Source organism: Eubalaena glacialis, chromosome 16 (assembly GCF_028564815.1).
Source record: "Eubalaena glacialis isolate mEubGla1 chromosome 16, mEubGla1.1.hap2.+ XY, whole genome shotgun sequence".
In the NCBI taxonomy this organism is placed as follows: Eukaryota; Metazoa; Chordata; class Mammalia; order Artiodactyla; family Balaenidae; genus Eubalaena; species Eubalaena glacialis.
In genome coordinates this window covers 2,306,585-2,322,589 of record NC_083731.1, presented here as the reverse complement: position 1 = coordinate 2,322,589, position 16,005 = coordinate 2,306,585, and the positions used below count along the sequence as shown (strand labels likewise).

Genomic DNA, 16,005 nt, shown 5'->3' with positions numbered 1-16,005 from the left:
CGAGGACACTCCGCCAGGAGACCGGCACCGAGGCACATCTGGTGGCCAGGTCAGGCTCCGGCCGGACAGCCTGCCCCGAGTTCTGAGCGGCCCTGCTTGGCTGGCCCGTGTCGGGGGCTGCCCGCCCTCTGGGATCCTGACTCCACTGCTCACGGGCTGGGTCCCTTGTAGCAGGTCAGCTTCTGAACGGGTTTCCTCATCTGTAGAACAGGAACCCCCTGCCTTTCAGGGTCAGGAAGGTCAGTGACGAAGTTAAGGTGGCTGCCGGGCCAGCCAGGCTGTCCGCGCGGCGCCTGATGGGTGCTGACCCGCTGCCCGGGGCTGCGCCCGCGGGATCAGTCAGTGCCAGCCCCACAGCGGTGGACGCGGGCTGGCCTGGCTGAACAGCTGTAGCCCCCCGCCTGCGACAGAAAGGAGACGGAGCACGAGGCCGCCGGCAAGCTCGGTCCCAGGTCGCCCGCCTCGTGCCCGCCTGTCACACCTGTGCCCTCACCCGTGTCACCCAGACTCCTCTCGAGCCACAGCCCTGGCCCCGTGGTGTCTGCTCAGAGGCAGCAGAGGACGGTACCCCAAGCACCAACTGTTTAAGAAAAAGGTCAAACAGAATAGAGGTGAAACAGAGCCTATCAGAGGAAACGGGCTGGATGCTTGCAGGGGTTTCCTCTGTTGGCGTTTTCTGTGGTTAACACGTTACTTTCTAACCAGGAAAATAAATGTAAAACCGTATGCCCACACCCAGTCCAGCACTGCCCAGCACGTGGGGTACAGGCTGCTTTTCCTGCTTGAGACCAGGTGACCCCGGCGAAGGGGTCCCGCCTGCCCTTCCCATGACATCTTCCGGGATCCCGTGTAGGACTGACGTCCTGGTCTCACGGTTTCAGGGCCGTCCCACGATGTCAGGCCCCGGGCTCAGGGGCCAAAGGCCATGGTGTGGGCTGATGTGACTTTACTGAACTACTGCGTCTGTGGCCATCGAAACCCATTCTTCACATCTACTAGCACCCGTGGGGCCGTGACAGTTTGGTTTATTTTAAGGTTAACTGAGCAGCCACAACAGAAACTTTAACATCAAGCTTTTATCGTGACTTGAGGCAGCACAGAACTGCGCCGGGAGCCATGGCCTCCGCATCCCGTGTCCTCAGCTCCCTGGTTTGGGGTCTTCTGTCCTCGGGTCCAGCAGCTCCCACGTGGACACGCCGCTCCTGTCCTGGGGAGGGAGACGGGCCGGGTGCGAGTCAGGGCGCGGGGGCAGGGGCAGGGCGGCACAGGGTCGTCGGGGCTGCATGCATCCCGGCCGCACCTGCGGGCGGTGCTCACCTTGATGCTGACGCCGTGGGCCGCCAGGTCCCGGCGCAGCGCGTCGCACGCCTCCAGCAGGGGCCGTCTCTCCAGGAGCTGCCGCCGCGCCTCCCCGGGGGCCTCCCCCGCGGCCAGAGCGAACTGCCGGACCTTCTGCCGGAAGCGGACCAGCTCCTCGACCACGCTGTGCAGGGCGGCCGGGCTGCCGGCCCCTGAAACACACTGCCGGGGCGCCAGGTGAGCGGACGGGGGCCCCGGGCCGGGAAGGGGCCGGGGGCGCGGCTCGTCTCCCCTCCCCTCGCCCGAAGGTCCCAGTCGCCCAGGCCGGTGAGCGGGGGCTGCCACTGCAGACGGCCAGCACCTGAGGGTCACTGGGCAGAGCCGGTAGGCCTGGGCCTCGTCGAGCCAGCCCTGCTGGCTCCAGCCGCCGTTCAAGGCCCTGGACGTCCTGCGCACGGATGGGCGTGCGCACAAACGCGCACACACGCAGCCCCGCGGCGCTCTCCCCCGGGCCGGGGACCAGCAGCGTGGGTGCCGGCCGGGGGAGCTCCAGGGCTGGCGTGGGCCCGGAGCCCTCCCAAGTTGCCAGGCGTCCTCCCCCCCGCCCCCCACAGAGGAGGGGCCGGCGGTCCAACTCCTTCAACCTCACGTGATCCGCAGCCACCGCTCCCACAGTAGAAGACGGCTCGTTACAGAAATGTGAGCCCCCAGCGGGCTCCGGGGGCGCCCCAGCTCGGGGAGGAGGAGGGCTTTTGGTGACCCAGCAGAGACCTGGCCCCCTCAGCCTAGTGTGAGACACCAACAGGCCCTGGACCGCCCAGGAAAAGCCGCAGTCCACTAGGGAATCAGTGTCTCTCGATAAACGAAACAGAAATCATCACAAAGATACGCGAGTCTTTGTGTTGAGGCCAGAAAAGCTCACAGCCTAACAAACAGTCCTAGGAGATGTCCCTGCTCACGGCCAGGGCAGCCGGCGCCAGGCCTCAGCTGGCAGGTCCCCCACCCCGGCAGTGTGGGCTGTGCCCAGGCCTCACGGCAGCAGGTGGCCCGGCAGCGCCCGCAGGGAGATCCGGGGCGGCGTGCCCCCGTGTGCAGTCCGGGCTCCCCTGTTAACAGCCTGTTCACACTTTTAGAAAGTGGCAACTATGGCCCTTTCCTTTCCGCTCCTGATCCTAAGGCTGTTAGATGAGGCAGAGCGAGGCAGGCCCCCTGGAGGAGGAGGGACCCTGGCCTGGGGCGTCAGGCAAGGACGCTTCTGTGCAGAGGACAGCCTGCTGGGGGTGAGGGGAGAGGCGGCGGCCGCGGGGAGACAGGTACACATGGGGAGGGCAGCGGGTGAGTGATGTTGGGAGGTGGGAGCCCAGAGGGGAGGGAGGTGGCCCGGGACTGCTGGGAACCGGAGTCGAGGTGTCGGGGGTAACAGTCGATACAGAGAGGGGACCCAGGATCCCGGGGGCTGGCTCTGCCCGCCTAGGGCCAGAGCAGCTGTGGGCAAGCGCAGCTAGCACCCAGTGCCCAGACCCTCCCCGCCGAGAGCAGCCAGGCTCCTGGGAGAAAGGCCGACTCCTGCCTGCGACACAGGGTACCGGCTGGGCTGGGAACGTCAGTGCAGGAAGCAAGGACGTGCCAAAGGGGTGGGGCCGTGTGCGGCACCGGCCAGCTCCACGCTCCGCCCCCCAGCTGCCAGCCGGAGGAGGACCCCAGTCCACACTGGCGCGAGGGAGGGTCTCTGTGGCGTGGTCACGGTGCACATCCTGGGCCCGGGGCAGACAGGGATCACGGCCCAGAGGATGGCGTCATGTGTGCTGAGTCCCTGAGGGGCCGGGGTGTCAGGGCGGGAAGGCCACGGAAGGCCGAGGGACGCCCCACACACACGGGACCGGAGACCCGGCGGCCGAACAGCCCACGGGCCTGGACCGGGCCTCTGCTGAGGAGGGCGTGACGGGGCCGGGGGGGGCCGGGGGGCCAGGACCGGGGATCCCCGACGGCTGGGGGCTCAGACGGCGCCGGAGAAGCATGCTCCCTGCGGCCTGACTGCCGTGCGCACGGAACCCGTGGCGCGCCGCTCAGCGTGCAGCGGAGGCGCGCGCTCGTCCTGCTCAGAGCCTCGTTTCGGCGAGTAAACCCCAGCCCTGAGCGCGTTCCCCTTCTAAGGAACGTAACGCATCTGAAGCACGGGGTACGCCTGGCCTTTAGTTACCGTTACAATCGGCGTTTCTGAAGGGAAGAAGCGGCTGTTCCCGCGTTAGCATGTAGATTAGCATGTTAGCATGTAGCATGTAGCGTGTAGTCCCATGATCAAGGACTGAAGGGAGAAGGGCGTACCTGTCGCTCAGCCAGAGAAATCCCCACCGTCTCAAAGAACTGCTCCACGTAGGACACGATGGCACCGAACACGGCGGGGCTCCTGGGACCACCGGCCGCCTGCGACAAGTCACCCAGAGAAGGCTCTTGAAAGGCAAGAGCACCAACCCCGGGCAGGTCAGCCCCCGGCGGGCGCGGACGCAGCCCTGCGAAGCCGGCGCTCCCGCCCGCGGCTGGGGCCTGTGCTCTGAGCGCCTGTGCTGGCACCGAGCCCCAGGGCGGCGGCGGCAGCAGGTGGCCTTCGGGGCGTCCCTGGGTCCTGGGCGTCCGAGTGGAGCCTGGCGCCAGGGCCCAGGGCCGGGCAGGGCTGGGGGGCAGTCGGGGTCCCCACCCGGCTTCCTTCCCCGTCTCACGTGTTTGTGACAAACTTGGACTCCACTGAGCTCCTGTGTCCGCGTGCCGGGCCTCCCCACGGCCCCCAGCTCTACTGACCCCGGCCGGGACGGGGCCACACGCAGGGGTGGCCCGGAGGCCACCGGCTCTGGGAGCTGGGTGGCCCCAGGGGCTGGCGAGGCGGCGTCTGCTCTGTCCTCAAAACTGTGGCCACGTCCCAGGAGTTACCTCGGCGGCCGCCTTCAGCTGTCTGTTCCCGTGGTGAGCCAGGTCCGTGACGGCGTCCACCGCCCCCGGCGTGTCGAAGTCGTCCGCCAACGCCGCCTGCACGGCCCCCTTGGTGCGGCCCAGCCTTTGGGGAGGTGAGCAGATGGGGCCGCTCCAGTGACCCGGCTGGGTGGCAGGAGCCACAGCGCTGGCCGGGCCCCAGGACGGACGCCCCCCAGGGGCTCCACCCTCAGGCTCCCCGCTCGGCTCCCACCCCCAGGGCAGCCCTTCCGGCTCCTTCCCTCTGCTGTCAGACCCCCTCAGGAGCCGGCTGCCGCGACACTCGACCCCCTCAGCCCCTGGCAAGGAAACGGAGGTCACCGTCACCTCCTCCTCACCTGCCCCCTGACCCGTCCCCAGTGGCACCGTCAGGTCCCCTTCGAGCCACCCCTCGCTCACACGCCGTCCTGCCCGCCTGCCGGTCAGTCACCGGCCCCTCCGAGGCTCCGCCACCGTATTGATTCCCTGCTGCCCCTCGTCCCAGACTTTCCCCACCTCCTCCGGGTGCCCTGCTCCCCAGGCACAGGAAAGGGTTGGGCAAAGCCCCCGAGCCTGGACCCTTGTGACCACGGAGAGAAGCAGACCTTTGCTGCCTGGGCTCCTGCGACCCAGTGCTGTCTGTCACCCAGCGTGACCTGACCCCTCCTGACTGATGCGCAGACTCTCCCCTGCACGCCTGCCGGTGAGCGGCACTGCCGGTCCTTCCCTGGCACCCGCCGTCGGGAGGGTGGCCGAGGCACTGACGGCTCCCAGCCACACAAGGCCCAGCTGCCCGGCCCCAGGGCTTGGGCTCCGGCCTGGGCTCCGCTGTGACCAACAGGCAGCTCCTGCCTGTCTCCTGTGGATGCCCTCTCCTCGGCCGGCCCCGAAGGAGCCCCGGGCCCTCTACTCCTCCAGGGTTATCCCTGGGGGGCGGGGCACACAGACCCCGCCCACCACCAGCCTCCGGGGACCCCCGATGACCCTGCCCCTCCTCATCTCCCTCTGGTATCCCCCGAGGCTCTGTCCGTCTTCCCAGTTTCTCACCATCTCTGAAGCCAATCTCAAACCTTCCTCGCCTTTTTTTGGATGCAGTAAGACACAGAGGACCAGGTCGAGCCGTTTACCGACCAGCAGAAGTGGAGACACCGTCTCCGCGTCCGGCTGGGCTCCGTCCTCCCGCCCGCGCCACCACTCGGTTCACTTCCTGGGGCCCCTTGCTGCGCTCCCACCTCTGCAGGCACGGCCGGCCTGTGGTCCCGACCCCCAGGGGGCGGGGGGCACACGCTGGGCTTCCGGACGCGCCCGTCGACCCCTGTCACCGCGACCCGGGTCCCCCCTCCTTCCTTCAACAGCTCGCTCGTCCGCCCACCCGCCCCACTTCCGTCGACCACACCATCCACGAGGTTCCTGACGCTCACTCGCGACCGTGGGCCGTCCAGGCCTCCCCGAAGGCAGGTCCCTGCCCCTCCCCTGGCGGGCCCGGGGCTCCCACCAGCCCCACCCACGTGTCCACAGCGCTCCCTCGGGTGGCCCTGAGCAGCACCCACCTCTCCCACAGCACGTCCTCCTGGACGGGGCCGCCCGCCAGCTGCCCCCTCATGTAGGCGCGAGCGTCCTCCACGAAGGCGGCCACGGCACGGAGCAGACGCCTGGCCTCGAGCATGGCGCCATCGCTGTAGTCCACGGCTGCGGGGAGGGAGCTTGGTCACCCGGGAGCCGCGAGCGCCCGCAGACCGCCAGGCTCTGTCCTGACGCCGGGCGTCCGGCCCCCTGGGAGAAAATGTGGACCCCCCCCCCCCACGTGGGTGGCCGAGGGCTCATTCCCACTGACAGACAGATGTACAGACAGACAGACGGCTCTGGAAAGCAGGGGCCCCGCCGGGCACCTGAAGCGCCTCTGGGGAGGCCAGCCGACCGGTGCCACGAGGACTCGGGCTCGGTGTTCCCGGAGGGACAGGAGACCTGGCCATCACCCCGCCTGCGAGCGTGCGGGGACAGATTAGGGACACTGGCCGCGCCTGGGCAGCCCCAGGTCTCTGGACAGGGGTCCAGCCAGCGGGGAGCGCCAGGGTCCCCAGACTCGCCTTCGGGGCTGGAAGGGGACGTGCCCTCTGGCCCGGGGGATGGGCAGTGCCGTGCTGAGGGCTCCCGGCTCAGGCCCTGTGCCAGGACAGCCAGCCCATGAAGCCGGGGGAGGGGTGGGGGGGGGCAGGTGCCGCGGGCTCAGGCTCTCCGGGCCCCGCGGAGCGCTGGGCACCCGAGTCCCACTGCAAAGCCGCGGCCTCGGGACAGGCTCCGGGGTCTCCTGGCCGAGCGCTGGGACCGTGCTCCCTGGAGCATCCTCGGGCTTCCATTCAGAACCCAACCTCAGGGCACGAGGGCAACACCCCAACGGCACGGGGCGCACCCCACCCGGATTTCGGGGTCCCCAGAGGCCCTCAGAGGCTCCCTGGGGCCGCACGTGAGGAGCACCCAGGCCTCCCTGCCAGCTCACCTGACCTGTAGCTGCTCCGCAGGCAGAAGAGCCGGAAGACGTCTGGGGAGGCCGTGCTGAGGAAGTCCTGCAGGGGGCGGGGCCGTGAGAGACGAGAGCCACTAACCCCCAGGCACACGCAGCGCTCCTCCAGCCACCAGTGTGGACACCTGGACCGCCCCCCGGGCAGTCGCGGGGTGTTCGCCCCACGAGCCTGCGGCCGCGTCACCCCCACACAGCCTGTGCTGTCGCTCATCTGACGTGACCTGCGGGGCTCAGACCCACGGCTGGATTCTGTTAGAGCGTTCACTCAAGTGAGGGAGGGCGTGGATTCCTGTATCTCGATACAATCAACACCTGTCAAAGTCCTACAGATTTCATTCTGTGTGTTTAAAAACGTTAAGTTCTAAGGAAGGGGCCACAGATTTCGCCAGGCCAACAACAGGATCGACAGGGAAAAAGGTGAAGAGCCCCGTCCAACCCGACCTTCATCAGTAAGAGACCCGGTATTTCAACGTCCGTGTCCGTCTCCTGGTGCTCCTTCCCAGAGTGTGAAAAAGGAGTATTTCTTCGTCCCCTTAATTCCCCAAACTAGCCAACTACCTTGAGGCCCCGTGCGGTGGACGGCACACAGCGTGCGTGTTAATTCCCGCGTTTGCGCAGTCACGTGCCCTCGTGTTCTCACCCCTCACTTCCCCTTTAAATCTGCAAGCAGCAGCATGGAGACCGAGCCCCTGCATCGTGACGTAGTTGCTGCACCACGAACAGCACAGGCAGATAAATAACTAGCGCTGTCGCACACGGAGCATCACTTACAGAATGCTAGGATGCGGACGTGCCGTAACTGCAGTGTGTCTGTAACGGTGCCAGAAAGACGAGGCTTAGTGAACCACACGCCAGACACCCAAGGCCAGGGCTGCCCTGCAGCCCCGCATCCTGTGCCTTCTCTGCAAGTCCTTCCGTGTCCCGTCAGCCGTCACTCCAGCCACTCTGACAGCGCTTCCCTGCCCTGCCAGGGTCTCGTGATAACCGGCTGTGCTCGGCGGGACCCCAGTAAACACGCAGCTCAGCTGGCGTGGGGTTACACCGGGGACAGAGAGTGAACGCCAGGTACTCGGAGGGCCTTTAGCCACCCTCTGACTTTTCCCTCTCCTTTTTGAATTATTTCTTTAGGTTTCCTTCCCTGCCAAAGCATGGACTCAACTGCTTCATAACTTGTTACAAGTCCTCTCCTGTCTCTGACAATGTAGCAGGAGGCCTGTTCCCAGTGACACGCTTGCCTTACGTGAGGATTTGTTTTTGTAAATTGTTGTCTGTTTAGCTTTTTATAAATCGCTGCCAGACGCTTGGTATGTGTGGCTGTGGAGCTGTTTGGGCAGAAGAAAAGCTGTGCATCTCCGCAGCGTGGCCACCGTCAGCAAGCCCTCCCCGCAGCCCCGGGGCCCTGACCGCTGACAGACACACGACACGCCGCCCCCAGCCCCACGCGCTTCTCTCTCCGAGTCGGTACCTCTCCTGCACTCCTGACTTTCTGCTCATAATCGTGCATTTAGTAACAGAATTTAAAAACTAACATTATGGATATTTTACGTCTGTCTAGGTCTTCCGGTTTTTCTGAAAGAAATCTCTTTTCCATTTTAGCACTTTACGTTTTCGGGGTAGCCATGTTCTCTATTTCATCCAAAAAGTATTTTAGGTGGTTTTATTTTAAAGGGTTATTCCTGGACTTCCCTGGCGGTCCAGTGGTTAAGACTCCGCGCTTCCACCGCCGGGGGCACGGGTTCAATCCCTGGTCGGGGAACTAAGATCCCGCATACCACTTGGGCATGCCCCACCCCCCAAAAAAGGAGGGGAGTTTCCTGCCACTCAGAATGTGGACTCATTCAGATAAACCTCAATGTGTGTTGAGAAATCTAAGTTAATAGTTCTCCAAACGCCAGCAACACTAAAGGGTATTTATTTTCACCACTGTGGGATGCCCCTATGGAGTCAGAGAGTTCAACGGAAATCTGGAATCTAACCTTTCTACGACATTCTGTGTCTGTGGACCATTTCCTGATAATGATATAGAAAGAAAGTAGGACTATATCAAACTAAAAAGCTGCACAGCAAAGGAAGCAGTCAACAAAATGAAAAGACAGCCAACAGAATGGGGGAAAACATCTGCAGACCATCTATCTGATAAGGGATAAATATCCAAAATATATAAAGAACTCACACAACTCAATAGCAAAAAAACAAAACAAAACAAAACGATTCAAAAATGGGCAAAAGACTTGAATAAACATTTTTCCAAAGAAGACCTACAAATGGCCAACAGGTAGGTACCTGAAAAGATGCTCAACATCACTAATCATCAGGGAAATGCAAATCAAAACCACAATAAGATATCACCTTACACCTGTCAGAATGGTTGCCATCAAAGAAATGTGTTGATGAGAATATTGAGAAAAGGGAACCCTTGTGCACGGTTGGTGGGAATATAAACTGGTACAGCCACCGTGGAAAACAGTATGAAGGTTCCTCAAAAAATCAAAAATAGAGTTACCATACAATCCAGCAATTCCACTTCTAGGTACACATCTGAAGGAAACAAAATCACTATCTCGTAGATATATCTGCACGCCTATGTTCAATGCAGCATTACTGACAATAGTCAAGATACGGAAACAACCTAAGTGTCCACTGATAGATGAATGGATAAAGAAGATGTGACACACGCTCACACACACACATACACGTGCATATACATACTACGGACTATTAATCATCAAAAGAAGGAAATCCTGCCATTTGTGACAACATGGATGAACCTAGAGGACACTGGGCTCAGTGAAAGAAAGCAGAGAAAGACAAATACTGTATGATCTCACCCACATGTGGAATCTAAAAAAAAAAACAAACTCACAGAAACAGAGCAGGGAATTCCCTGGCGGTCCAGTGGTTAGGACTCTGTGCTCACTGCCAGGACCCTGGGTTTGATCCCCGGTCAGGGAACTAAGATCCTGCAAGCCATGTGGTGCGGGAAAGAAAGAGAGAGAGAGAGAGACAGAGGGAGGGAGGGATGAAGGGAAGGAGGGAGGGAGGAAGGAAGGAAGAAAGAAATGGAGAGCAGACCAGTAGTTGCCAGGGGCTGGAATGTGAGGCTGGGGAAGACTTTGGTCTCCTACAAAGTCCAACAGCAGGGAAGTAACTCAGTCCTGGAGTAGCACCCACCATGGGCCACTCACTAAGTGGTCAGGAAAGTAATGCAGACTTTGTAATATCTATGAAAATTTTAAATGCATGTACCCAAGCAGATGTAGTTTAATACAGCCATGAAAAATATAATTTAAATGGCCATCAATAGGGGATGGTTTAAATTAATTAAGGTGCGCCCTTACAACAGATGATTCAGCCATTCAAATGAGTTAACTCCATATGACTAATGCAAAAGACTCAGTAGTTTAAGAGACACCTGGGACAACACCAAGCGCACTAATGTTCGCATTGTAGGGGCCCCAGAAGAAGAGAGAGAGAAAGGGGCAGAGAGCTTATATTTCCAGCTAAGCTGGAAATTTGCCTAGCCTGCGAAAGGAAATAGACATCCAAGCCCAGGAAGCACAGAGAGGCCCAAACGAGATGAACCCAAAGAGATCCACAGCAAGACACACTGTAATTAAAATGGAAAAATTAAAAACAAAGAGAAAATCTTAAAAGCAGCAAGGGAAAAGCAACTAGTTTCTCACAGGGGAACTCTCATAAGACTGTCAGCTGACTTTTCTGCACGCCAGAAAGGAGCAACATGATATACTCAAAGTGATGCAAGGAAAAAACCTACAACCAAGAATACTCTACCCAGCAAGGCTATCTTTCAGATCTGAAGAAGAGAGAAAGAATCTTACAGACAAGCAACAGAACCCCTAAACCAACATTACACGACATGTTAAAGGGACTTCTCGAAGAGGAAAAGAAAAGTCCACAACTAGAAATATGAAAATTATGAAAGGAAAAATCTCATTGGTAAAGGCAAACATTCAATAAAGATAGAGTAACCACTTATAAAGCTAGTAGGAAGGTTAAAAGACAAAAATACTAAAAATCATCTCTATCCACAGTAAGTAGTTAAGTGATACACAAAACAAAAAGATGTAAAACATGATGTAAAAAACATTCAATGTGGGAGATGGGTAAAAATGCAAGCTTGTTAGCATGTGTTCAAACTGAGATCATCCACGAAAATAACCTCGTATATACGTGGGATGCAGCAAAAGCAGTCCTAAAAGGGAAGTATTTAGTAATACAAGAAAAACCTCAGAAAAACTTAAGAAAAATCTCAAATAAACAACCTAACTTTACCCCTTAAGGCACTAGAAGAAGAACAAACAAAACCCAAAGTTAATAGAAGGAAAAAAATCATAAAGGTAAGAGCAGAAATAAATGAAATAAAGACTGAAAAAAAATATGAAAGATCAATGAAACTAAGAGCTGGTTCTTTGAAAAGATAAAATCAATAAACCTTTAGCTAGACTCATCAAAAAAAAAAAAAGAGAGAGAGAGAAAGGGCCCAAATCAATAAAATCAGAGTCTTGGAACAGGGAGGGGGAAGAGGCCAAGGCCCCCAGGAGCCAACACAGGAGGGGACAGGACAGGAAACACCGCCTCGCGCTTTTAGACAAGAAAGAGCCGTTTAACCCAGAAGCAGGAGAAGCCCGTCAGGGCCCCGGGGACACAGGGAACCGGAGATGGGGGTCTCCTGATGCACATCAGCCTCCGTGACACGTCGGCAAACTGGTGGGCACACAGGAAACACGACAAGCGCGTTACCTTAATTGTGATGTAGTTCTTCAGTGATTTGGACATTTTCTCTTCTTTGCCCTTCATGTGCAAATGCCCTGAAACAAAAACAAAGTCACTCATTCTGTACCCCCAGAGGGAGGGTGAAGGAGGGCGCGTCTCCAAAGGCGCCTGGACTCCAGGAGCCCTGACCCGTCGCACAGCCCTGCGTGGATGCCCACACAGGCCCCCCAGATCGGCCCTGCGCTCAGCCCACCAGGAAGGGGGGGCCCACGTCCACCCTGGGCCAGGGCATCACACTGCGGGGATGGGCCCTCCCTCTCTTGTGACTCACCAACACAGGGGACCTGACTCAGTGCCCGAGGAGAGGACACATCTTTGCTTCCACAAAGCGTGCGGGTCTCCGAGCAACGCTGCGAGCGTTTCTGTAGCTCGTTTCCAGACATATCCCAGCCTCAGCATCGTTTCACTCCCGTGTGTAAAAGACGGGGGACCCGAACCCCCTCAGGACTCCTCCATCTGAGCCTGGACCACATCTGTACGAGGTTCACTTCCAAGGCAGCTGTGATTTCCCAACAGAAGATTCTTCCACTTTTTGTGACACAACTTCAAGCATCACCTTTTTTCAAGCCAACTCTTCCAAGAACTGGTTACAATGTGGCTTCCAAAAAGCTACGTAACCTTGAATATGTCAACCTATGCAGCCTGCCATATACACCAAGTACAATTAAAGTTTTAAAAAACTGACAACATCTGGAAAATGAAACTCATCTGACTGCTGAACTCTACTTCCATCCATTTACTTCAGGAAAAGGCATCGATTCTCCAGGGTGTCAGGAGACACAGCTGTTCCTCCAGGACAGGGTGAAAGTGGGACAAAGAAGATTCCAACGTCCTAACAGATCGTGGGTCTTAACAGCAAAACCCTTCCCCACGCCGCATCCAAAGCAGCAGGACCTGCCGTGTGCGGACACAGAGCCCCGTGAGCGCTGGCACTGCCGCGGGTCCTGTCTGAAGGCAGACCCAGTCACCGAGGGGCACCGGTGCTGACGGCAAACCCCAACTCCTCACGCGCGCCACCGATGAAGGGCCTGTGGGGACCAGCCCTCGCGTCCCGACGGGTAACACGGGATCACCTGTCCCCGAGCCTGCGACCGGGCACGGGAACACCTCCATCCCCGGGACCTGCGACTCCCTCCCCGGATGGGCCCGGAGCTCTCTGCTCTCACAAGTCCTCCTGCTGAAGGGGGAGCCCTGCTTCCACACGGTTTATGACAAGAGGAGTGAGCCCCGACCGGAAACGGGTCCGGGGGTCCCTGCCGAAGCGCCGGAGGAACGGAGCCGGGGCCATCGGGCTCTCGGCCCGGCACAAAGGACGCGGGTTCTGGCTCCTGTCGGGCGCCAAGCAGGGACATGAGGTGGAAACGCGGCCCCTGCGCTGGGAACAGCAACTCAGCCCGTCCCTTTCAGATGACCTCAGGGCAGCACCGAGATGCGGGGTCACACAGAGAGCCGCGAGGCTGGCCCCCAGGCTCCGGGCGGGGCACACGGGGTGAGGTGGACTCGGGGTGGCAGAGGCGCTGCAGGGCGGGCCTGCGTGGAAGGCAGCCCCGCTGGTCACCGTCACCCACGTGGACCCTCGCCGCAGACCTGAAGCAGCTACTGCATATGACAAAACTGGAGTGTGTCTGCGTTTAATACCACCTCGCTGGCAAAACCTGGTTTCCTTAATCTAAGGACTTAAAGAAATGGTTCTTGTTGGCTTCCTGAGCTTTAGATGTTGACCGTTTCCATCTCCCAACCCCATCACTACCAAAGCCTTTTCTCTTTCTTCCCCTCAAATACCTTCACTGCCCACTCCAGAAAGGTAACAAAACCAGTTCACGGTGGCTCCACGACCTTTGTCACAATCTTGGACACGTGAATCTCCCCACGCGTCACAGGAAATTCCAAAATTGCTTCGCTCAAGACGCCGCTGGTCTCACAACTTCGTATCCACTTCTGAGAGCGGACGGCTGGTGTGAGTCACGAGGATTTTTGAACAGGGAAACGGAAGGCAGCGCTTTCAGAGAATGACAGATATTTACGGTGACAGTGACACAGCTCAAGAATGGCGTATTCATAATCATTACGACATCATGCTATTTGAAATTCCCTCTTCGTAGTTTCCTTTCAAACAAACTCCTACAGAACAGCACTGCGTAACATTTTCCGAACTCTCGTCAGCTCACATTTCAGTTCCAAAAGGCATATTCGGTATTCCAATCCAAGGAAGTTCACGTCCAACCAACAACAAGTCAAAGACAATTTAAGGAACAACTCTGTTTCTTGACCTATTAGCTGATTCAGCTGTTTCCAAAGGTAGCTGTTTCACAGACAGAGTCGAGGGAACTGAAATGGAACAAATTAATCTGAAGTCATCACTCACCAGAATGTAGGAAATAATTCCCCCACTGCTGGCACTGGTGAAAGACCTCGCACTGTGCGATTTCGTTCTCGTGGTGAGGAAACGCTAAATCTATGCCACCCGAGTGGATGTCCAGCCGACTTCCAAACACCAAACTGCAAGACACAGTGCAGAGCAGGGAGTTAACTCACTCCAGTGACACGGTCTCCAAACCACCTCCCGTATTTACTCCTTCCAGCCCTGGGCCACGCACACACCGAATGGAGCCCAATTCCAAGTGCATGATAATTCACCTGATGCAAACGGAACCTGACATTTGTTTTTACTTCATAAAATCTCTAATTCGTAGCTTTTCCTCCTGGGAAAGAGACTTCATTTTCTTTGCTCTGGATACAACATGTGGTTTTAAAAAACTTCAAAATTACTTTTTCTTACTTTCAATAGGCAGACCTTAGTGGTTGTTCAACTATAACAAAAAAAGAACTATAAAATCAAGAGATTTTTAATTTGGCTTTTGAAAAATGTGCCATTCAGCAGCCATACATGCATAACAAAGTAACAGAATTCAAAGTGACACATTTCAGCTGGCGGCATTTCAGCTACAAGGCTGCTCGGTCCCGAAAAACCTCAGTCCTCAGAACTGCACGCTGCACCTCTCAGGCCTGCCGGGGACACTCAGTGTGTGCAGCTCTGTCACCAGAGCACCTGCAAAACAACCGGTACCAGCACCAGTGGTCCAGGCTGACCAGCAGCTGCTTCAGAGGACGTTAAAAATGCAGAGATCAACGAAAAATGCAAAAGCTTGCACAACGGAAAGGGGGCGCAAGGCGGGCCCGTCGGCCCCCCGGGGGTGCAGACACTGGTGAGTTTTCTACAAATGGTTAAAAATAGATGTTTTCAAAGATGCCACAGCCTCACTGAGGTCCTTCCTGCTGAAGGCCGACTCTCCTCCCACTGGCCCAGCTCTGGAAAAACCACGCATGCACTGGTCACACCTGAGCCGAGTGGGCGAGCAGGTCATCCAGGACCGTACATCCTTGGCAGTGGGTTCTAGAGAATCTCTAATAAGAGTCCTTGAAATTCAAACGCTATGAGGGTGAGCGTGAGATGGGAGGGACCAGGACTGGGGAGGAGCGTATGAGGGGCCACACTTGCATTTGTAACGAGTGACCCATTTTTACAACGATCTGAAGCAAATATGACGAAGTTAAGACTTAACAGCTAAACTGTGGGTCTGCAGTGTTCGTTATATTAGTCTCTAGTCTTGTCTGTACGTCACACCTATTTTAAAATAAGAGAAAGCTGAAAAGGAATAGAAGTCCATTTTCATTATTTAGATGTCAACAAAAATAAAACATTTAATGGTAAGATTACATTTGAAATTTACTAAATGTTTCCTGCTTTAGAGAAATTATTTGAATCTAAAAGATAAAGATCTTTTTACAACACAACGTATATCCCACACCGCTGTTAAATCAACAAGTATTTGTAAATACTTTTAAGTGTTTACAGTAGGGCTGAGAGCTGGACATGTCTGTTTGTTTGTTTTTAATATTTACTTATTTATTTACTTTGTCTATGCGGGATCTTGGTTGCGGCACGCGGGACCTTCGTTGCGGCGTACCGACTTCTTAGTTGCAGCATTCTAACTCTTAGTTGCGACACGTGAACTCTTAGTCACAGCATGTGAACTCTTGGTTGTGGCATGCCGACTTCTTAGTTGCGGCATGCATGCGGGATCTAGCTCCCCGACCAGGGATGGAACCCGTGCCCCCTGCATTGGGAGCGCGAAGTCTTACCCACTGGACCGCCAGGGAAGTCCCTAGTTGATGGTTTTTTAACGAAAAGTTGGACCCTGTTTCACACTAACAACAGGGTGTGACATCTCAGGAGTTTCAGGTATGTTTCCCGGTAAGTCATACAGACATCACCACGGGCAAGGGCAGCAGGGGAGAAGCACACAGCGAGGGGTGGTGGAGGTAGGACCCCTTCTGGGTCTTCACTGGGATGAACATGCTGGCACAGGCCGGGGGCGGAGGGTGAGGTTTCCCCCCGGAGAGTGGGGTGAGCCTGCACCAGAGACGAAACCAGCGTGGGGTCGAGG

At 57.3% G+C, this 16,005-nt stretch overlaps 1 protein-coding gene across 3 annotated transcripts in view; it reads right to left on the bottom strand.

Annotated features, from left to right (window-relative positions):
• Positions 1–1,009: 1,009 nt before the first annotated feature.
• The window catches only part of CARS2 (cysteinyl-tRNA synthetase 2, mitochondrial), a 38,819-nt gene continuing 23,823 nt past the window's right edge, over positions 1,010–16,005 (bottom strand). For 2 of the 3 annotated variants that reach the window (XM_061171044.1, XM_061171042.1), the window contains exons 8-16: positions 13,923–14,056; positions 11,525–11,592; positions 6,745–6,806; positions 6,132–6,223; positions 5,793–5,931; positions 4,225–4,348; positions 3,625–3,723; positions 1,318–1,521; positions 1,010–1,207 (exon numbers count right to left, since the gene is read on the bottom strand). In XM_061171044.1, the coding sequence (XP_061027027.1) occupies positions 1,139–1,207; positions 1,318–1,521; positions 3,625–3,723; positions 4,225–4,348; positions 5,793–5,931; positions 6,132–6,223; positions 6,745–6,806; positions 11,525–11,592; positions 13,923–14,056 (991 nt within the window). In that variant the 3' untranslated portion in view covers positions 1,010–1,138. Of the gene's footprint in view, positions 1,208–1,317; positions 1,522–3,624; positions 3,724–4,224; positions 4,349–5,792; positions 5,932–6,131; positions 6,224–6,739; positions 6,807–11,524; positions 11,593–13,922; positions 14,057–16,005 lie in introns of all 3 variants that reach the window. The other variant, XM_061171043.1, reaches the window with a different exon arrangement.